General features: G+C 38.1%; 1 protein-coding gene and 3 pseudogenes across 2 annotated transcripts; 2 read left to right on the top strand and 2 right to left on the bottom strand.

Moving 5' to 3' along the window:
- Positions 1-1,632: 1,632 nt before the first annotated feature.
- On the bottom strand, positions 1,633-2,789 carry LOC133731306 (indole-3-glycerol phosphate synthase, chloroplastic-like; annotated as a pseudogene).
- A 409-nt stretch (positions 2,790-3,198) lies between these two features.
- LOC133731305 (indole-3-glycerol phosphate synthase, chloroplastic-like) lies at positions 3,199-4,353 on the bottom strand (annotated as a pseudogene).
- A 290-nt stretch (positions 4,354-4,643) lies between these two features.
- LOC133731304 (uncharacterized) lies at positions 4,644-6,776 on the top strand (annotated as a pseudogene).
- Positions 6,777-14,442: 7,666 nt separating this feature from the next.
- On the top strand, positions 14,443-21,771 carry LOC133729401 (protein STICHEL-like 3). 2 transcript variants are annotated; one of them, XM_062156919.1, is made up of 7 exons: positions 14,443-14,890; positions 14,995-17,572; positions 18,621-18,840; positions 19,165-19,671; positions 20,368-20,896; positions 21,275-21,338; positions 21,491-21,771. In XM_062156919.1, the coding sequence occupies exons 2-7, from the start codon at positions 15,500-15,502 to the stop codon at positions 21,581-21,583; spliced, it is 3,486 nt and encodes a 1,161-aa protein (XP_062012903.1). In that variant the 5' UTR covers positions 14,443-14,890; positions 14,995-15,499; the 3' UTR covers positions 21,584-21,771. The 2 variants fall into 2 exon arrangements, with proteins under 2 accessions (XP_062012903.1, XP_062012902.1); XM_062156918.1 differs by having other exon boundaries at positions 14,443-17,572.
- The last annotated feature ends 1,245 nt before the right edge of the window (positions 21,772-23,016 follow it).

Genomic DNA, 23,016 nt, shown 5'->3' with positions numbered 1-23,016 from the left:
TACAAATTATCATAGAATATTTAGAAATTGAAAAATATAATTTGTTAAAAAAATTAACGAAATTGGACATCGTTTCAATAGATAGGAATCTAGTTTATCAAGAGAATGTCTTTTATATACTTTTACAAAATGTTTCGCAATAATAAGTATTTAAAAAGTGATGTAAAAACTGAACTATATATTGGAATACCACACTTCTATTGCCAAACTTATATACTGGTCAGTTGCATAGTCAACTCTATGTATCATTGTCAATTTAAGGTATTTCTAAATGTACCTAGTAAATATTCATGTACCATTTGTAAATCAATTTTGCATCAAAAGATAGTTGTATCCTTATAAGACATAAGACATGACATTATAAATCATGGTAAATTCTGTTGTAAATGCTTCAACTGGTTTGGCAGCAAGTTCACTATTATGAATGCCTCAACTGGACCAACACTCGTTGCAAATAGAACGTAAATCCTTAAAATTATTGTAGTGAGCACCGAGCTGCACCAAGATCATATCAAAAACATTCTAGCAAATGGGCCTGTCAAATGTCAACAACGCCTTGAAATTTGTACTTAAGTAAATAGCTCCTATTTTCATCTGTGACAGCATTGCAATTTTGTACATGGTCGTTCCCCAAATACAATCGCTCTAAAAATTTCCACTTCTCAATCACTTTGGAATAATTTGAGAATGCTTAACAAGCACTAAATCATCCGTCAACCACAATATCTTAAGGAGAGGGCATACATCTGAAACATATCTCAAAGCCTCTTCTAAATAAAATCCATGTAGCTCAAGTGTAGTAGTGTTACCATATTGCTACAATTGACTACCAATTTTATGAAACATATGATGCGAAAACGACTCGTATCAATTCCATATTTATCAACAAATTTGTCGTAAAACGGACTAAAACTCTGAGAATGTTCAAGTTGGTTTTCATCATTGTCATCATTGAACAAAGGAAATGGTTCAAATGCTGGAAATACAACATAAAGGATTGAGGGTTGTTGTGTATAGGACTTGCCCACAAAAGGGATCGACACTCAAAATCACAGACTTCGTTCCAACTTTTGAAAACATTTTCGTTAAGCAGCTGGTTCCTCCCATCTTCTTTCTTCATACATCTTCTTACTCTCTACTTCTGCTTTTTCACTATTCTTCCATCCCATGGTCACAACCTCCAAGAATCTGGCCTTCTTCCCCAAATTTGAAACGACACTCGATATCAACAATTTTCTCTTCTCCACTGGGTTTTAAATTCTAACTAAGCAGCTATTATTCTTGTTTTTGATATATTGGGAGAATAAAAAAAAATCTACATATATGGTGCACTAGTCCTTGTAAACTTTCACAAGGAAACCTCTCGTACAATAATATTTTATCTTAAACCGACTTATCTTGCTATAAGGGTAAAATGATTACGATAAACATAATTTTCCTTTTCGCCTTAGGCATTGAAACGGAGTTGCGTAGCTTTTTTTTATTCGACCTGTCGACCATATCTTCATTGAGGACAAGACAAAGTTACAAGATGATATTTTTGCAGTTCAACATGTTCGAACTTCTGTCTTTAAGGCTTTAAGCCTTTGAACGAGTAGGTTGTGTATCTTCCTAATTTCACTTACTCATATCTCACACGGAAATGTCTCTACCAAAAATTTGAGCTATTTCGTTCTTGGGGTCACTTTGTTTCACAATTGACTCTCCAACCAAAACCGCTGTAACACCAGCTTCTTGCACATATGCAATGTCATCACAAGTAAACAACCCAAATTCGCCTACCACAATTATGTCTCTTTCACCCATCATTTCGCCACAATTTCCTTCAAGAAGCTTCTTTTGTGTTACTAGTATCAACCCCAAATGTTTCAAGATTGCGTTTGTTGATGCCAATAAACTCAACCCCCTCGATTTCAAGAACACGGTCTATTTTTTTCTCATCATGCACCTCAACAAGGGTTGCCATTTTAATCTTCTTGGATATCTTAATCATGTAACTGATATCGAGGTCGGTTAAAATAGCGGCTATCAAAAGAATAGCATATGCACCTTTAGATCGAGCATAGTACATTTGTCAAGCATCAATGGTAAATTCTTTGCACAACAGAGGACACTGAACTCCTGTCAAATGTCAACAACGCCTCAAAATGTTTACTCAAGTAAATAATTCTCTTATTCATATACATGAAACTGCATTGCAATTTTGTACAAGTCATTCCCCAAATACAATTGCTCTAAAAATTTCCACTACCCAATCACTTCGGGAATAATTTGAGAATGCTTAAAAAGCACTAGATCATCCAACAACCATAATGTCTTAAGATGAGGGCATAAACATGTTCAAAGCCTTGATCTTCTGAATAAAATCCAGGTAGTATGAGTGTGTAGTAGCATTACCATTTCTACGATTGACTACCAATTTTATGAAACATGTGATGTAGGAACGACTCTTATCAACTCTATATACATTATCTACAAATTTGTTGTAAAACGGACCAAAACTCTGAGGATGTTGAAGTTGGTTTTCATCATTGAACAAAGGAAACGGTTTAAATGATGGAAACACGAGATATTGCCTGCATAAAGGATTGAGGGTTGATATGTGCCAATATCACAGACTCTATTCCGACTTTTGAAAACATTCGTTAAGCGGTCATCTCTAAATCCTCCGATCTTCTTTCTTCATACATCTTCTTACTCCCTGTTGTTGCTTCTTCACTATTCTTCCATCCCATGGTTGCAATCTCCAAGAATCTAGCATTCTTCCCCTGATTTGAAACAACACTCATTATCGAAAATTTCCTCTTCTCCACAGGTATTAAAACCTAACTAAGCAAGTAAAGCAACTACTATTCTAGTTTTTGATAAATTGAGAGAATAAAAAAATCTACACCATATGCACTAGTCCTTGTAAACTTTCATAAGGAAACCTCTCGTGTAATAATTTATCTTAAACCGACTTACCTTGCTATAAGGGTAAAACAGTTATGACAAACATAATTTTCCTTTTCACCTTAGGCATTGAAACCGAGTAGCTAGCTATGCAAATTTTTTTTTATTCGACCATATGTTCATTGAGGACAAGACAAAGTACAAGATAATATTTTTGCAGTTCAACCTGTTCTCAGGTCAAACTTCAGTCTTTAAGGCTTTAAGTCTTTGAACAAGTAGGATGTGTATCTCCCTAATCAAACTAGCTCAGAACAAGGAAATGTCTCTACCGAAAAGTTGAGCTATTCCTTTTTTCAGGTCACTCTGTTTCACAATTGACTCTCCAACCAAAACCACTTTAACACCAGCTTCTTGCACGTATGCAATGTCATCAGGAGTAAACAGCCCAGATTCTCCTACCACAATTATGTCTCTTTCACGGATAATTTCGCCACGCTTTCCTTCAAGCAGCTTCTTTGTGTTACTAGTATCAACTTCAAATGTTTCAAGATTGCGGTTGTTGATGCCAATAAACTCAACCCCCTCGATTCTAAGAACACGGTCCATTTCCTTCTCATCATGCACCTCAACAAGGGTTGCCATTTTAAGCTTCTTGCATATCTTAATCATGTAACTAATATCGAGGTCGGGCAAAACAGCAGCAATCAAAAGAATAGCATCTGCACCTTTGGATCGAGCATAGTAGATTTGCCAAGCATCAATGATAAATTCTTTGCACAACAGAGGACACTGAACTCCTGCATGGCTGCATTTCTTACTGCTGCCATATTTTTATAACTTCCCTGAAAATACTTTTCATCTGCCAAAACACTTAGACAAGCAGCTCCCCCACTTTCATAAGCTTGGGTAATTTCAACCAGATTGAAATCCTCTCTCAAAACTCCTCTACTCGGAGAAGCCTTCTTCACTTCAGCTATCAACCCAGGCAGTCCGGTTCTTTCATTGACCGCTCTGAGAGCTCCAACAAAATCTCTAACAGGGGGAGCCTTCTGCAAGTCTTTCAATAACGAATGCAGAGGCTTTTTCTCTCTCCACCTGGCGACTTCTATGTCCTTGTGCCATATGATCTCCTCCAAGATATTCCTCCGAGTATTGCCCTCATTCTCTAATCGAAAATCGAAAGGCCCAACATAGTGCTTAGGTGACCCTGTCGGTGGTCTCCACCTGATTTTGATGCCCTGTGCCGCGGCAACTTCGTTGTGGAACAAACCCACCTCCCCCACTTTGATTTTCAGCTCGTCTTTTATCGGCTCCAATTCGATCGCTAGCCATTGCAACCTGTTGAGCTCGAACAATGGTAGAGGAAGGAAGAGAGAGCGAGCTTGGTCTGGTGCCGGAGATGAAGCGTTTGGGTCTGCAAGTGAAAAAAGGGACAGCCCTGATGGAAGCTAAACCCTCCATTTATTATTTATCGATAAAAGGAGTTGAGATTTTGAGAGGAGGATGGGCTCTGCAACTTGTTTTTTTTATAGTTTTTGATTAATTGAAGAAAAATAAAAAACACTCAACTTTATCCGAACAGGAATACGGAAGTGTGTAATCCCCATCCACTCGGACAAAGGAAACCTCTACAGTAAGGAAAAAATCCTAAACCGACTTACGTAAAACTATTACTCAAGCCGTCGTGTCGATCCCTATAAGTTTTGCCATCGTCTCCTTCGTTCTTCCTTTAATCTTGTAAAGCAAAAATCATGGCAATCGGTCCTTACTACAAGGTGGACGCAGACCCATCGCTAGGGTACCTAACCCAAAAAGATACGGCGGTCAAGCTACCACGACCAACTAGGGTTAAGAATAAAGCACCAGCCCCTATTCAAATCACCGCCGAGCAACTCCTCCGGGAGGCTCGTGAGCGGCAGGAGGAAGAACTCCGACCTCCCAAACAGAAAATCACAGACCCAACTGAGCTTGCCGAATACCGTCTCCAAAACCGCAAGGAGTTTGAGGATAAAATCCGGCGTGTGAGGTGGAATGTCAGCGTTTGGATCAAATATGCAACGTGGGAGGAGGCTCAGGGGGACTTGAATCGCGCACGCTCGGTTTGGGAGCGTGCCCTAGAAGTCGATTACAGGAACCACACTCTGTGGATGAGGTACGTAGAGATGGAGATGAGGAACAAATGCATTAACCATGCAAGGAACGTGTGGAACCGGGCTGTACAGCTCTTGCCTAGAGTAGACCAACTCTGGTACAAGTACATTCACATGGAAGAGGTGATCGGGAATGTGGTCGGAGCTCGAAGGATTTTCGAGTGGTGGATGAGTTGGATGCCGGACCAGCAAATGTGGCTCTCCTTCATCAAGTTTGAGCTTCGGTACAACGAGGTGGAGCGTGCTAGATCGATTTTCGAGTGGTTTGTACAGTGTCATCCGAAAGTTGGAGCTTGGATTCGGTATGCGAAGTTTGAGATGAAGAATAGTGATGCTGCGAGGGCGAGGAATGTGTATGAAAGGGCAGTAGAGAAGCTAGCTGATGATGAGGAGGCTGAGGAGTTGTTTGTGGCTTTTGCTGAGTTTGAAGAGCGGTGCAAAGAAACCGAGCGAGCAAGGTGTATCTATAAATTTGCACTGGATCACATACCCAAGGGAAGAGCCGAGGCTTTGTATAACAAGTTTGTATCTCTTGAGAAGCAATATGGGCACAGAGAAGGGATTGAGGATGCGATTGTGGGAAAGAAGAGGTTTGAGTATGAGGATGAGGTTAAGAAGAATCCTCTTAACTACGACTTGTGGTTTGATTACATAAGGCTAGAAGAGAGTGCAGGGAACAAGGAGAGAATTAGAGAGGTTTATGAGCAAGCTGTTGCTAATGTTCCACCGGCTCCTGAGAAGCGGTATTGGCAGCGATATATTTATCTGTGGATTAACTATGCACTCTATGAGGAGCTTGACACCGGAGATGTGACACGTACTCGAGAGGTCTATAAGGAGTGCCTCAAGCTGATTCCTCATGGGAAGTTCTCATTTGCGAAAATATGGATTCTTGCTGCGCAGTTTGAGATACGACAGCTGAATATGGCAGCTGCACGCAACATTCTTGGTAATGCAATAGGCAAGGCAGCTAAGGAGAAGGTTTTTAAGAAGTACATTGAGATTGAGTTGCAACTCGGAAATATTGATCGTTGTAGGAAGTTGTATGAAAAGTATCTAGAGTGGTTACCCCACAATTTCCATGCATGGATCAAGTATGCAGAGTTAGAGACATCTTTGGGGGATACAGAACGAGCAAGGGCAATTTTTGAACTCGCAATCAGCCAATTAGAACTTGACAAGCCTGAATTGTTATGGAGGGCATACATCGATTTTGAACTGTCTGAATTTGAGTTTGAGAGAACCAGACAACTTTATGAGAGACTACTAGGCCGGACAAAACATGTAAAGGTATGGAAGAGTTATGCAAAATTTGAGGCATCTGCTATGGTGGGAAATGGCGAGGATTCAGATTCAGCAAAAGCTCCTGCCGAGGGTGATCTTGTTGAAGAGAAGAAACAATGTATTGAATGTGCTAGAAGGGTTTTTGAGAAGGCTCTATACTATTTTAGAAATTCAAAACCTCAATTGAAGGAATAAAGAAATATGTTGCTAGAAGAATGGTTGAATTTGGAAGCTAGCTTTGGGAAGCTGGGTGATATTAGCCTAGTTCAATCTAAGCTGCCAAAGAAACTGAAGAAGAGGAGGCCAATAGAAACTGAAGATGGTCCAGCTGGGTATGAGGAATACATTGATTACCTGTTCCCAGAAGAAAGTGAGACGACGAATCTCAAGATTTTAGAAGCTGCCTACAGGTGGAAGAAGAAGCGAAAAGTTTCTTCTGATGAGGATTAAGAAGTTTTTGAATTATTTTTGTAATATCCAAGTGTAATTACAGAGCAGGGTCTTCTTAGTAGATTTGTTTTGATGATAAACAGAATGCTTGTGTGTAACTTATTTTAGATTCTAATTCTATGAATGTCACACCTTGTACTTCAGCTAGCTCCTGTATGCATGCTGCACAATGCTTTGGAAATGATTATAGTGTTATGTTTTGATGCATGTACCTAATTGATAAATGGACAGCTATAATTAGTTATAATTTACTATTATAAGATGGAAGAAAATATGATTGAAATTTATATTTCAATCATATTGTCTTCCACCCTCAAAGCTCAAACAATGTCAAAGAAAGTACTGGCCACAGAAACAGAGGAATGGAATGAGGTGATCCAAACAATTGCAATTATTCAAGCTCTTCAATCATCTCCATTTTCGCAAGGCAGTTACTACTAATTCTGGTGGTACAAGAAAGACATCACTATTACTACTGCATATTCAGATGAATTCTATGGGTCAAACTCAGAAGAGGGATCTTAATTACAACACGTACTACTCCAATTGCTCAAGGCTAACCACAGAAATACCAAGTCTATTAACAAGAAAGAACTTGCTAGGTCCTCAATGAGCCATCTGATCTTGACGCAATAAGTAACCGTGCATCCTTGTGCCACAAGGCTTGAGGTGATCCAAAGAACAGCAATATATTGATAAGAAAAAAAAATCTGGTATGCAAAGATATGGGAAACTTCTATGTTTTTTCTCACTAATTTCATTTACGTTCACCAATGTTCAAAATTCAAAGAATTAATTCACAAATTAAATTGAAATGCAAAAATTGATGTCTGGTAGGCAAAGTATAACGGTGTGCAGACTGCAGACTCAGCTGCTGAGGTGATGATTGAAAAAGCCTCTTTTCCTCCATCTTAACTAGATTTCTGGAGATCTCCACATGCACTATATCTAGATAAGACATCAAACAATTTGATATAACCGCACTATATATAAATTAGACAATTTTCACACTAGATTTAATAAAAGGAAATCGTAACTTAGGCAATCTGGCAGTCAAAACATCATCTAAATTTTACATGATTTGCATTACAAAACAGCAAATGAAACTCTAATAAAATAGAACTTACTACTGACAAGTGACAATTGAATGTCCTCATACTTTATTCATAGTTTGAAGCAAGTTTCAAGAAAAAGGTCAAGTCCCCAGTGTAGTAGTGGCAACCAACTAATGCAGCATGCAAAAACTTTCACATAGAGCATACAACCACAGCTCATGTACCATTGTTCTTTCACTATCAGCATCAAACTTATTCAGCAAGTAAGAAAATAAACCACTGGATCGGGGAAAGCTGTCGTCATCCATGTTGGGGTCCTCCTGATCAAAATTGAGCCCGTAACTCAACTCGTGGTACTTGAAGTCCCCGGCGTGCCTCCCCCCGCTGTGGCACCCCATGCGGCCAATGACTTTCCGACACTTATCCTTTAGCTCGGAGAACTCGTGGTGGTGGTCGATCGCGATCGAGAGTGCGCTGATTTCGGGGTGGAGAGGGAGGCATCTGAGGGACGTAGAAGGCCTAAATCATCTCGGCTGCAGCCGCTGGCGCTGCAGCCTTGTGGGTCGTTGGGGCGGTGACGGAGCCATGGTGGTGATGGGATTTAGAGTTCGTGAAGCAACGGATAATGCATAGGGAAGAACGTAGCTTTTTCCTGAGGCCGCTTGGGGAAGTCGGGTCAGCCTGATATAAGTATTCATCATTAGAGATAAGTTTGCTATATTGAATCAAAAATAAGTTTGCTATAAATAAATAAATGCAATTGGAGTCACATACCAATGATACCATATGAACCACTAGCAATTAGCTTAGAGGATTTTAGAGGAGTTCCTGAGGAAGATATTGGATGTACAAGAAAGTAATTGAGAAGTCATGCTTGTCTACGTTTAAATCTATCTATGCTTCTTCTTGTTTTTTTTTCGCAATGTCATATCTCAAATTAATAAAGTTTCCACTTCTACCGTGTTTTTCAGATGTTTTGTTTAATTAGTATCCACTTTAATAGAATAGAAAATTGCTTCATTTTTACAATTGTGGGTTTATTGTGCTCCCACCAGTTCTGCAATCTAGCATACCGTGAGCTGGTGTCGCGGTGACTCTTTGTAGCGCCACCATCATCTCTGGCCTTCCTTGCCCACTTTGCTGGGCCTAGTGCCTTCTTGGGCTGACAAGTTTGAAGTTTCATTTACCGAAAGAAAATGTCCACGATTAATTGCCTTTGGACCCTAAACCCTACATTTTGAGCATATATAGTAGAATTTATCCTCATCTTGACCATAGTATTCAAATTCTCCTCTCTGGTCTCACTCTGCTATAAATAGTTCCTTCAACCCATGCATGCATATACAAAGCCCGCCTAAACTCTTTAAACACTTCTAGAAACTGAGAAAACTCAAAAATCATAATATAATTTTTTTTATATGATATTTTAAAGTAAAAACACACCAATATTTATAATATATATATATATAGGGCCCTTCTACTAAGGGATTCCTTTTTTTGGTCTTTTCTAAGGATATGGCATTAGATCAACTTTTCAATCACATTTTGGTCATCTCAACCGTTCAGTTTTTAGGTCCTAATGTGTAGATCATTTTTGCAAATGTTCAGCCAAATTGGTGATCGATAAGATATCAAACTAGATTAAATCAATGGACGAACCAAATTGTCAAACTTGAACCGTTCATACTTATAATCTTAAGTCGTTGTTTTGAATGTCTTAATGATAATCAATTTGGCTGAAAATTTACAGAAATGATCTACACATTAGGACCTAAAAACTGAACGGTTAAAATGTCAAAATATAATAAAAAAGTTAGTCTAATGCTCTATCTCTAAAAAAGACGAAAAAAATGGATCCCTCACTATATATATATATATATTTCATTCGAAGTTTCGATGCTCGGCTAATTAGAATTCATGCTCTATAAGTACTAATTAAGCTACCTAATTTGTCGCTTTGCCTTAGCCGGCCCCTATCTATACATGAGTAACCCTATGCATAGCAAACTAGCAAAGCCGCCACAAAGATGCACATTGGCATGCCACTAACTAATTATCGCTGGAAATTAACACACTTTGAGGCACTGCTTTTCTATAGATTATAGATCACACCACTCCCTAAACTGAAATATATTAAGGCTTTGAACACATACCCATATCGTTGTCGCTCCGGAACTAGACATAAAAGGAGCTTTTCCAATGAATAGAAATGATGCCCTCCACCCTCCACATTTATATACAAAGCCCTCCTTAAACCCTTTAAGAAAAAAAGCTGAGGAAGCTTTAGCAAAGTCAGCTGCATATATATTGGGTAGAGATCTCATGCATGAGCTGCTTTAATCAATAATAATCGGGCCCTTTGATACTCAACCATGTTTATATAACGACAAATCTTGCTCTTGCGACCCCAATAATTTGCTTTCACTTTTTCACTTTGGTACCAGTCAATATAATTATTTAGGGTTTGGCTAGCTATATGCTATGATCAGTCGCGGAAAGCAGCAGTCAAAGATTTGCTGAGAAATAAACAAAAGGCCAGCTATGTAACTAGCTCGTTATCGATCACCGATTCACCGGCCATCTTCGATCTTCTTCTTCGTTAATATTTATGTGTCTCCATTAGGTCACCGAACGACGACATAGACTTCATGTTGGCTTCAAAGTACTGCATGAGGAACATTATGGCCAGTAACCACACCAGACCGGCCATAGATAATTTATTATGGGAAATTCGTGATCAATAACCCACATCCCACATGCATGTAACTAGCAGGCAAACATTTCATCCACCATATCTACCAAATATTATGAGACATTTACGTACAGTTAGGGTTTCTTACTATATCCAAAGCACAAAAACATAAATGCAGAACAGCAAAAAATACTACAGAGTACCCGAAGCAAGTAGAAAGAGACATTATTAATGGTATTTGGTACTTGTCACCTTCTTGGTTTTATCAGATAAAAAAATGAAAATTCTATAATACACTTGCTGAATTTTTCAATTAGTTAGGGTGAGGGTTAAGTATTAACTTATGATTATGCATGCATTTTTGAATATATGGATCAGCTCAAGAATTAACTGTAAAAATGTATAGTATGTCATGCATGGATGTACGATAGAAGCTCTCATATATAAGTTAATATTGTTTATAAGAGCTTTACATAGTTCATCACCTTATGTATGTTAGGATTATTTTCATTGTATTCTCTATTTTTTCTATTTCTAACATATTACTACTTATTATATCAAAATTGTAACAATTTCATTATTTAGTTCAATTTGATAGTTGGTCTATTCTAACATACCGTTAACCGATGACAAGATGCACTTTCTACAAACTTGATCTTGCCATAATCATATAATAATGAATTTTAGTCCAATATGCATGTATGGTCAGAGGAATCACTTGAGCACGTTATGAGTTGCATTTGAATGATACGATGAGAATATTTCAAATTAGGGTGTCAAAATGTAATATTGTGTAATAATTTTAATTATTGTTTGACTGAGTTCACATCCAAATTGTACTCAATTAACTTCGAATGACGTACCTATATATATATACGAAACTTCACTAGTTCAATAAAATTGCAATATATAAGATGGAAACAATGTTTTCTTTTTTTAGCTGAAGCAAATAAGGGGTCTTCCCCTTACTTGAATTCATTAAAAAATTGAGAAGAAAAATAGGAACTTAGGAGGGGGACCAAACCAAACCTCCCTACAAAAACAACGAAAAAGAAACAAGCTATCGTAACTATGTCAAAAGCAATGCTAGCTATTCATGGAATTTCAATTATCTTTATACGTGTCTAAATTAGTCATTTCAGTTTCTCAATATGTAACATTTACACATGATCTAGTTCTTTGGTCGTTCATTTCTCCATTGAGCAAAGAAACAAGTACAATATTAATTAGTTAATATATATGTTCTTGTGTTGGTGCCCTAGCTAGGATGCAGGCATCATTTGATGCGGTCCTACGCCCTCTCATATATTACTTCAGTTATGAGAATCCTAGAAATTTCACACGTGACACCTCTGAATCTATTAACTCATACTGCAAATCCAAGCCCCTCTCTTGGGGCTATGAATTATTAGAAACCAACTGTTTACTTCAGTATTAATTCATCTCCACCTTCACCACCCCTTACTCCCTTAGTAAATACGTTGGTCCCCTCCATTATCAATTTCTCAGTAACCACCCATACATATATATACATATACGTGTATATATGTATTATGTGTGTGTGTGTATATATGATCTTTATTATATACTAGGTATAAGAACTTCACCAACATCGATCTGGAGCCAATTTCTTGGTGTATGTATGCATCTCTATAGCTGTGACATTATCTGTAAACCCATTTTATTTGTTCCCCAGCCATATGTATATGATCTAATAATCATTGGAGGATTTTTGGTGTGGGGGTCTCTGCCTCTCTGGGATTTCTATCTTGTTTGCTGTGCATTGATTCTTTGCCGGTTTCTTTGTCTAGGGTTTATCACTAAAACAACCAGAATCAAACAAGCTATATATGATGCGTTTATAAGGCTAGGATTGGTATTCTATGAACTACAAAACCAACAAAAAAGAAAACAACAAAACAACACTATAATTCTGCTAATCAAATTATGGGATTTAGCAAGTCAATCTCGATGACAATGACAGTATTAACCAGAGGAAATTCTGTCTGCAATAATTGACGCGACGAATCTCTTATATATAATTCGTAGATTTCTCTACACCGGCCCTCCCCCAACTTAGATTATTTCCAGCTAAAATAATTACACTCTTTCCAAATAATTTACAGTTTAATTTTCTTGCATCAAAGATTCCCCTAAATAAGTGTGACAGAGAATCCTATGATTTTGATCTAATTTGGAAAAATCAAATAATGGTCAGAAAAAAGAGAATCATATCTATTTTCACCAAAAAGAACAGACAGAGAGCCTGTCCCGTTTTTCTTTCCTCATCATTTTTACTTCAGTTATCCTTATTGCCTATGAATGCTGCTCGGCGCAATCTGAGCCCTCTGATCAATGGACCCCAATCAGTCATCAAACCTAATCAACGGTCTTGATTAAACAGGTGCTCATACATCTAGATATAACCACCAGCTTCCTCAGAATGCTGATCGAGCTTCATTCTGAAAATCAGAAGAGATCATCATTGGTGAGTTCAATGGCGACACGTGAGAGTGGCAGTGATACTTGACCAGTCTTTGAACACTGAGATACCAGTGGCCCAAAAAAAAAAAAAAAAAAACACATCTCTGTGTGTGTGCCCTAGCCTTCTTCTTCTTCTTCTACTTTCTTTTTCATTCATTAAAAATTGGCTAGGTTTGGCCTAACCAATAGGGGACCAATGTAGCTATAGCTTATGAATCACAGTCTTGTGCAGAATTTAATTGGGGAATGCACTGAATTATATTCTTCAACATCCATTGTCATTCAATCAATCAATCAATTAATCAACCTTTTATTTGCAAAAAGAAGGAGATGAATAGTGAAAAATTGTGCACAAAAAGATTGGGTGGTGCATTATGATTTGTGGCGCATAATAAAGGCATGCAACCATTTTAAGAGATTTTCATAAAATAAAATAACCATTTTAAGAGATTTTAGAGGATGAGTGTCACTGATTGAGCAAATCACTTTAAATTAGGTTGGTTTAATGCAAAGTTGTCATTTCCTTCCTGTCTTTTTTGAATTACGCTTCTTTTTCCCAAATTTATTTAAAGTAATTGATTCCAATACATAACATTTACGGTTATAAAATCAAAGAATCTCTTATGTACAATTTAATTGTTGAAAAATAAATAACAAGTCATGATAAACTACACGACAATGTCAGTCTTCATCAAATATATCGCCAGTCAAGGGAATTCTCATAATTGTTAATAGCTCTACTAATATAGTTGAAATAGACAAATGACGAACTGAGTTAATAAAGGCAAATAACAGGGTGCTAAATTATATAATAACCTTGATAATCACTTGAAATATTATTGGTCGAACTTAACCATTACTTTGTTTGTTATAAGTAATGGTTTAGTAATGACAAAGTCGTTAAACAACTCCTCAATCTGTGGTAAATGATTGACGTAAATTTTTTGCTAACTTAAACAGTAAAAAACGGTTAATTGATTACTCCTCAATCTGTGGCAAATGATTGACGTAGATTTTTTGCTGACTTAAACAGTAAAAAAACGGTTAATTGATTGTTTACACATATGTGAACTTGATACCTGCTTTTTTTCATGAATTTTCAAACCTTATATTCTTAATTACAATAAAATTTGAATTTCGCAACATCTCACTCATTCCATGTCACTTGAACTAATGTTAATACTTCCTCTATCATTATGGAAAATGAATCCTGAAATTAGAAAAGCATTAAACTTCCTTGATGCTAATTTTTTTAAATGGAACAAAATCCTTTAAATTGGGTTTAACAGTGATACAGTGTCAAAGAAGTAAAAGTTGAAGCTTCCACGGTCAATGTCAACCACATCAATCAATTTTCTTGAGGGGTCCTCTCTCTCCCTCTGTAATCTATTTATGACATGATCATCACCAATTCACCATCATCAAATTCCCGCTACAGTGTCCTCTCTCTTTAACATGGAACGGAGCCGTTGGGTTTTGGCTGTTGGTCCCCAATTCGAAATCTTCAAACTCTGTTTTTCTAAAAAGAAAAATACAAAATCCAACAGACAATAAAATATAATAGAGTGAGAGAGAGACCAATTGAGGTGCATGCTCAAACAAACCGCTTTATAATCTTTGCAATGTGTTCTCTTCTGTTCTGCTTACAGAGGTGTCTCTCTGTTTATGTCTCTTAACAGATCTCACCAATCTACCCACACCTCTCTCCCCACACAAAGCTTTTCTCTCACTACCCTTTTGCTCCTGAACTCTCACTCTCAATTTCTAGAGGTGTTGTTGGTCTCTGAAAGCAAAAGAGCCTCATGGAGTGCATGTGAAGCTCGGCGAGAGATCTGGGTGGAGTTAATGATCTAAAACGGGTTCACAGCTTTTTCTGATTACAGGTGATTGGAGTGTACCCTTTTCAGCTTTTTGCTCTTTTTGGATGCTACTTCATGTTCTTTCTATCTCAGCCTTGTGTAAATTCTCTACCATTTTTGTCATAAAGGTGGAGTCTTTGGGGTCTGAGAGCAAAAGGGTTTGTAGTTTTGATTGCTTCTGAGGTTTTGGGAAAGTGGGTTCTGTTTAGTTGCTACAGTGGGACTGTGAGGGAGTTGGGTTTTTTGGGGTTCCATTTGGGTTTAGTACTTTAAAGATTTGTGCTTTGGTGCTGTTTATGATGAACTATGGGGGGTTTATTGTTTTTGAGTGAGAAATTATGCTTTTTGAGGGACTTTGCAAAATTGCAAGTCTGCTGTTATAATTGGAAATGGTGTCAATTGATTTGAAGTTGAGTGTTATCTTCTTGATGGAAGGTGTTTAATTGATTGCTGGTGATTTATGGCATTGTCTCAAGCATTGCTAAACAGTTAGTGGGACTGTCATTGGTGGAAATTGGTAGCTTTTGTACTCCCATCTATGTAAAGATTGAGAGAAACCATGCGAAACAGTTTAATTTGTTTCATTAATTCGGAGGAGATTCTGGTATCGGACACGTAGAAGACGCTCTGATCATGACCAGGGCTGTCCGAGATAGGATTCTCAAGGATGCAAATGGTGACATTAGTGATCATCTGCGCAACCACATTCATTTGACAAATTGCATTCACTTGAAGAACCATATGCACAAGCACAGCCCCATATTGGCCGATAGGTCACTTATGAGGGACTTGGTTGTCCTTCAGAGGTCTCGATCTCTCAGGGACCCTTCTGCGAGCCCTCCTTCATGGCAGTCTCCTTCCATTGTTGAAATGCTTTCCAAGAAAGGTGAAAATGCTCCCCTGGTGCGGGAGGGGAGAAGGTCGGTAGGAAGTGAGCATCGAAGGGAAGGTAGGAGGTTGTTGGCAAGTTCTCCACCTATAGCAAGTTTCGGAACATCAAGAGTTGCTCCAGATGAAGCTAATGGGGAGAATGATGTGTTAGCTGGAATGAGTGAACATGGAAGCAAGAGTGGAGTGAGGGATGGTAGAAGAGTTAGAAGAGAAGAATCTAGTCAGAAGAGCAATAGGATTGATATTTTGGGTGGCAATGAGGAGTCTCCACTAGATCAAAAGGGTCATGATTTAAGTCATGACACTGTTTCCCGAAATTCAGAATCAAAAAGTAGAAAAAGTAAACAAAAGGGAAAGCACATCCAAGGTGTTCAGATGAAGACTCTCTCGGAGCAATTGAATGAAGTTAGGATGGATAGTGATGATTTAGCATCGTCCAACATTCATCTACCTGGAAGATGGTCACGACAGGAAAGAATTGTTCAGGAACCGGAAGTCAGCATTCGAGGCAATTGCAGTGGACTGAGTAGGGTAAAACGGCGGAGAATTCGAGGTGGCAGAAGAAGCCGTGCTTCTGTAGCTTCCAGAGACATTGGAGCTCATAATGATTTGTCTGTGGCTTCTAATACTTTAGGTCATGGGTCAGCTCACTCAAAGTATCACATGGAGCAGGAGCAGGGAGAGGATGAGTATGAGGAGCAAAATGTCACAAGGGCTCCCGGAAATGGGTGCGGGATCCCATGGAATTGGTCAAGGATCCACGATAGAGGCAAATCATTCCTTGACATAGCTGGAAGGAGTTTTTCATGTGGTATGTCTGATTCAAGGTTTAAGAAAGGTGGTCTGGGTGCTCATGGCAGAGACATTTCTGACATGCCTATGGCCTCCGATAATTCGAGCTCTTCTACTAAATATGATGCCGAGGCATTGCCTTTACTAGTTGATGCATCTGGGTCACAGGAAAGCGCTGGTTGGGTACATGACTACTCTGGCGAACTAGGTATATATGCTGATAATCTATTCAAGCATGATGTAGGTTCTGAATTTGCTTCTGAAGCTAGATCTGGTGATCAACGCAAATTGAGAGGGCATCGCCGTGGCAGACACCAAAATCTGACGCAGAAGTACATGCCAAAAACCTTTAGAGATCTTGTGGGACAGAATTTAGTGGTGCAAGCTCTTTCCAATGCGGTCATGAAAAAGAAAGTTGGGTTGCTCTATGTATTCTATGGTCCTCATGGTACAGGAAAAACGTCCTGTGCTCGCATATTTGCGAGAGCTTTGAATTGCCAGTCTTTGGATCGTCCAAAGCCTTGCGGCTGTTGCAATTCTTGCATTGCACATGATGTGGGTAAGAGTAGAAATATAAGGGAAGTTGGCCCTGTTAGTAATATTGACTTTGAGAGCATCGTGGACCTACTTGACAATATGAGTATTTCCCAGCTGCCATCACAGTACAGAGTGTTCATCTTCGATGACTGTGATACTTTATCCCAGGAGTGCTGGAGTGCCATATCAAAGGTCATTGATCGAGCACCCAGACGTGTGGTTTTTGTCCTTGTCTGTTCAAGTCTTGATGTTTTGCCTCACATAATCATATCCAGGTGTCAGAAATTCTTTTTCCCAAAGGTAAAGGATGCAGACATTATATACACTTTGCAATGGATTGCAACCAAAGATGACTTAGAAATTGACAAGGATGCACTGAAACTTATTGCGTCAAGATCAGATGGTTCATTGAGGGATGCTGAGATGACTCTAGAGCAACTGAGTTTGCTTGGCCAGAGAATCTCTGTTCCTCTAGTTCAGGAACTAGTAAGTTCTTTCTTGTTCCACTGAAATTAGTGTTTTCTTCTTGCCTTGCAAAGTGGAGCTGATTAATATGCTTGAGCATTTCTGATATGGGATGTTTAAATTTTATTATACACTTTCTTTATCATTGTCAAATCCTGAGATGGAATTTTTCAATTTCTTTTGTTGCATCAATATGTGCTACTAAAATTTCATTGGTGGTATAAATATTCACTGTGTAGGTGCATTACCATTTTAATAACGTTGTTATCACAGTTCATTGTTTGTCTGTAAATGCTCTGTAAATGCTATCCTTCCAATGTAAAGAGTTTCTACAGAAACCTCCCAAACTCTTCTATCATATTAACATCCTGGTTTCTGTTTTAAGCTATATTATTTCTCTTGTAGCTTAGTAACTGTGTATTCCACATCCCAGATTCCCCAGATTATCCTCTCTCTTTTTTTCTTTTTCATTTCAATAATTTTTTTTTTGGTCTGATTTTTCATTTCAATAGTCGTTGTCTTATGCTCCAAAGTTTAGTGACAGCTTGCGACTGGTTCTGTTCTATTTTATTTACGGACTTTAAAAGTTGAAACAGATAGTACTGTCATCATGTAAAACAACAGATCACTGGTAGAGTTTATACATGTGGAACCAGGACTCTAATCTTTTCAGAGGGTTGGGCATACTAGTAGAATTATGTGATCATGTGCAAGGTTAAACCTAGTGGTTTGACAGTTGTGCAATTTGTGCTTGTTCATACATCAATTAATTGAAATTTTGGGAATGAGTCTCTATACAAAAGTGTCAAAAATGTATATATGGAAAGTTGGATACTACCATATTTGAATGTCAAACATAATTTTGTGACCTGGCAAAGAAAGCAATATGTGGGTGAATGGGGATGCTCCTTGAGCTTTGCCAAAAAAAAAAAAAACCTGTGCATATCTTGAAACTTTTACTTGATGAAGCTCTTTACTTTGAGGGAGAGCCTAAAGATTCTTCTTTCTATGTATATTTTTAAAGCTATTGTTACCAATATAGTGCCTAAAGATTTGACCCGGTTTGCAGGTTGGGCTTATCTCTGACGAGAGATTGGTGGATCTGCTTGATTTAGCATTGTCTGCAGACACAGTTAATACTGTGAAGAATTTGAGAGTGATAATGGAAAGTGGTGTTGAGCCATTAGCCTTGATGTCACAACTTGCAACAGTCATTACAGATATACTTGCTGGCAGCTATGATTATACCAAAGAAGGGCGTAGAAGGAAGTTCTTTCGGCACCAACCATGTGAGTCGGAAAGTTTAATTAAACAATCCATTTGTTTGATAAAAATAAATAATAAAAAAACAGTTTTTGAACTCATGGTGGGTAATGTTCATATTTAGTGTCTAATTATGTAGTTACCTATTCATCTTTAGTCGTGAAATTCATATGAAATTAGTGTTATTCTCTACAGTCTTTCAATGTAGTATATTTGACATGCTTTAACTTCTTTTTGTTATATGAAATGCCCTATTGGAGACTTCTTATTGCATAATTTCCCGTTAAGTGCTTGCCTTAATTAGGTTGCCATTTTTCAGTCAACTAACAAAACAAATTAACCGGTTGCAGTATCAAAAGAAGACATGGAAAAACTGCGTCAAGCTTTGAAAACTTTATCTGAGGCTGAAAAGCAATTGAGGACATCAAATGACAAGTTAACATGGCTAACGGCTGCACTTCTCCAACTTGCTCCTGATCAGCAGTACATGTTGCCTAGTTCTTCTGCAGGCACTAGCAATCACAGTCCTTTGGCCTTAAATAATGCTGATGGAAGGGATGTTCCTAGTTATGACAGAGGCTTGCCAACAAATGTTAAAAATGCTGGAAGTTCCAGTTTCTATGGCAATGGCTCAGTAAAAGGTAGGAGTGTAGATAGAAAAAGTCATGCTGGGGATGGTATGACTATAGCTACAAACTCTGCTGACATAGTAAAAGGGAGTGGGAGGAATAATGTTGACAGAAGCTATAAAGCAATTGAAGAAATTTGGTTGGAGGTGCTTGAGAAAATTCCATATAATCGCATAAAAGAGTTTTTGTACCAAGAAGGGAAGCTAATATCAGTCAGTTTTGGTGCAGGTATGCCTTAATTTGCGTAATGCTTTTGTGAATGGCCTTTACAGCCCAATTTAGTACTTGCACATCTGCATGCACAAAGGTTTTTATGATAGAGTCAATCTTCTAGGCAGTGACATGTAGGATTTTTTTGGATTAAGGATCAAGAGATGTAGATGAAAGCAAGTTAAATACAGGACATTATATCTTTTAAAAACATGTTAGGACCTCTGAAATTATATTTATGCCACTGCTTTTCATGATCAGAGAATGCTGTGCCTCTTTTTTAGCTGAATTCCCCATCTATAGTTCCAGTGCTTCTAATCTTTTCCATTGATGTCAAAGAAATCGGCAAAAGAAAAATGTTTTTCAATTACTTGACGATTCAATGTCTATATATGCATAATTTTACGCTATGGTTAAGTCTCTCAAGCCGCACATGTCCGAATTCTATCTTACCTATTCAAATCAGTTATTTACTTATCAATCTCTACTTGACAAGTTTCCTTCTACATCTATCTGGGAACTACAAAATGATATGAATTGTCTCTGACTGTTTTGTTCCTTTAGTATGGCACTGAATTGGCTTCATTTTTGACTCAAATGACCTGATTTTTATAATTTACTTCCCAAAGTGAAGTCTCTTACATTGGTGCGTGAAACAATCTGATTTGCATAATTTTCTGATTCTTCATGTGATTTTAATCATCTCTTTTGCAGCTCCCACTGTGCAGTTGATGTTTTCTTCACATATGACTAAATCTACAGCAGAGAAGTTTAGAGCACAGATATTACAGGCGTTTGAGATGGTTCTCGGGTCTCCCCTGACAGTTGAAATAAGATGTCTATCAAAAAAAGATACCAAGGAAGGGGCCCAGAAGCCTATTATCATACCAGCTTCTAAGGATGGTTTGTCCCAGATTAGAGATAAAAATAGTGTCATCACAGATGCCCAGCACATACACCCTGACACCCGCGAAATGGGGAAGAGTGAAATTGTTGAGGTAGCTGCTTCTCCTAGGGAAGGCAAGGGTAGTGATCAGATTGATAACCACAAAGTATCTAGCGCACGGAGGGGAGAAGCATCTATAAAACATAGAGTTGGGGAACAAAGTCAGAGTCAAAGCCTTGTCAGAGGCAAGGTGTCCCTCGCACATGTAATTCAACAGGCAGAAGGATGCTCACAGCTCAGTGGATGGTCACAACGCAAAGCAGTTTCTATTGCTGAAAAGCTTGAACAAGATAATCTGTAAGTTCTGCAATTCCATTTTTCTTCTGAATGATTGGGGAGTGAAATCCACACTCCCCACTTTACCAGCACACCTTTGGTTTTTTAGTACTTAAATCTTCATTCTTCCCTGAGTTCAACACAAAAGAGGACTCAGTGGAATGTGAAAAAGGCAGTGTGGATGTCAATCCCCTCGTTATTTTCTATTCACCTTGGGGTTTAACAGAATTTGGTCATTGACAAGACAACGACACTTCTCATGTGACTATTTAATTCATAAAATCAGAATGGGCGAAAACTTGTACATGTTACAGCTTTAAAAAGTCAGCACTCAAACCATGATATCAATATCTAGTGCTCTTTTATTTGAAAAGGCGCTGATACTAGCTAAATCTACAGGAGATTGGAATCTCAATCGAGAAGTTTGATTTGCTGGAAAGCATCCAGAGTAGCTCGTCGAAAGGTAATTCGTGATGGTTTTTACAATGTTTGCATAATGCTTAGTTCTATTGTTTGGGAGTTTGGATCAGTCAGGCAGTAGCTTCAATAGTTACATAACGATTTTGAAGCTGATCCCTTTGAAGAAGTAACTTATCAATAGTATTTCCTATGCAGCTTTCACGTTTGAAAATGAGGACAAGGAGACCACATTCACTGCTGAAGCTTGTTTCTTGTGGCAAGTGCCTCTCTTCAAGATCTCCAAGGTAGTATGAGAAGAATAGTTTTGGCTAGCTTTGAAGGTTTTGTACAACCTCATCTGTATTTCTTGTATTTAGCCAATTTCCTTCAGTTCATTAGATCAATTTATCTGACAAATCCTTCTATATCGAATAAGTGTACGAGTTATATTTAGAGGGAAAAAAAAAAGAAGTTGAAGTTCTGCATGATTCAAGTTTCTTTTCTTTTTCATCCTCTCACAGCTCATCACAGTTTCAGTTCAGCAAGCTACTGTCCCTAATATATGTTGTGCTGGCTTTTGATACAAAATAAATATAGTCAGGGGTTGTAGGTATATTAACTATTTTTATCAAACACGGATTCGAAAATGATAAAAAGTTCTGGGGCATTTTGAGAATATTTTGCTTGATTGAACACCCTGATTTGCTTCCAAAGCAAAGCATTTGATGAGCTACCCTACTTTTTGTCAACGGTTCTGGTATGAACCATATAACCAGAACCATGGAATCTGAACTTGCTGTCATTTTCTGGGTTGGCACCACTCGTTAATTAATACTTAATTGTTGACTTGATTGTCATTTGCCAATTACGCCAACCTAGACCTAGTACTATCTTAATCTTACTCACGGTTTCAATGTTCAAACTCCGTGGTCGGTCTGTTTTTTGAAATTGGAAATGCTTTTCTAGAAAGGAACTTCAATCTTTTGTGCTGCTTTTCAAAAACCAAAGCCTTTCCCTCCCTTTAGGCCGGGCTTCTTTTTATGGAGTGATATTCCACAGGGACTCCTTCTCTCCGCAAGTTTGGTTTGGTGACTTGTGATCGTAAATTCGCCTTGTTGAGATTCCATTATCTCAGATCACATGTAACATGTAAACTCAATTGCTTCTATGCTGAAATGGTGTAGAGAACCTAAATGCATGTATCGTAAGATGAACTCTAAACACATTGAATTATTTGTAGATTACTCTATACTTGGTAGTGAGCTTGGGAACAAATTTTGAATCTAAAACGTCTGAGTTTACAACTCTTATGCACGTTTTACGAAACAACATTAGCATGTGATTTGATTATATTATATTATATGCAATGCTTGTGAAATTTTCAACTCAAACAAAACAAGCCGACGCTTGGCATCTTATTCATAGTCGGTTAGACGTCCGGACTACTCCTCTAGGTGTTTTGGACTTGTTCTTTTTGTTTTTTTTTATCTAATCATCATCCACACTTCATTCCGGCCAGTAGAAGGAAAGTTACAAGCAGGGAAGAAATGCAGTACAAAAGCCAAGAGACCTACTTCTAACTCAGTCAAATCATCTGATCTGAGCATAACCTTCTAAACTCTAATAAACAAAAAATGGAACAAGAATCTCCAGAACACCAATGAGGCTACAGATAACCATAAACCGGCAATGGGCCACATAATGGTTCGAGCCAATGCCGGCATACCAACTGAGTCGTGGCT

The sequence above is a fragment of the Rosa rugosa genome, chromosome 2 (genome assembly GCF_958449725.1).
Source record: "Rosa rugosa chromosome 2, drRosRugo1.1, whole genome shotgun sequence".
NCBI lineage: Eukaryota > Viridiplantae > Streptophyta > Magnoliopsida > Rosales > Rosaceae > Rosa > Rosa rugosa.
This window is presented reverse-complemented; position numbering and strand designations above follow the sequence as displayed.

Bases quoted from the DNA above. Each gene is read 5' to 3' on its own strand.
- LOC133729401 (XM_062156919.1), top strand. From the start codon at position 15,500: ATGACCAGGGCTGTCCGAGATAGGATTCTCAAGGATGCAAATGGTGAC. The intron at 19,672-20,367 runs GTATGCCTTAAT...TCTCTTTTGCAG, and splicing joins ATCAGTCAGTTTTGGTGCAG to CTCCCACTGTGCAGTTGATG. The intron at 20,897-21,274 runs GTAAGTTCTGCA...CTAAATCTACAG, and splicing joins AAGCTTGAACAAGATAATCT to GAGATTGGAATCTCAATCGA.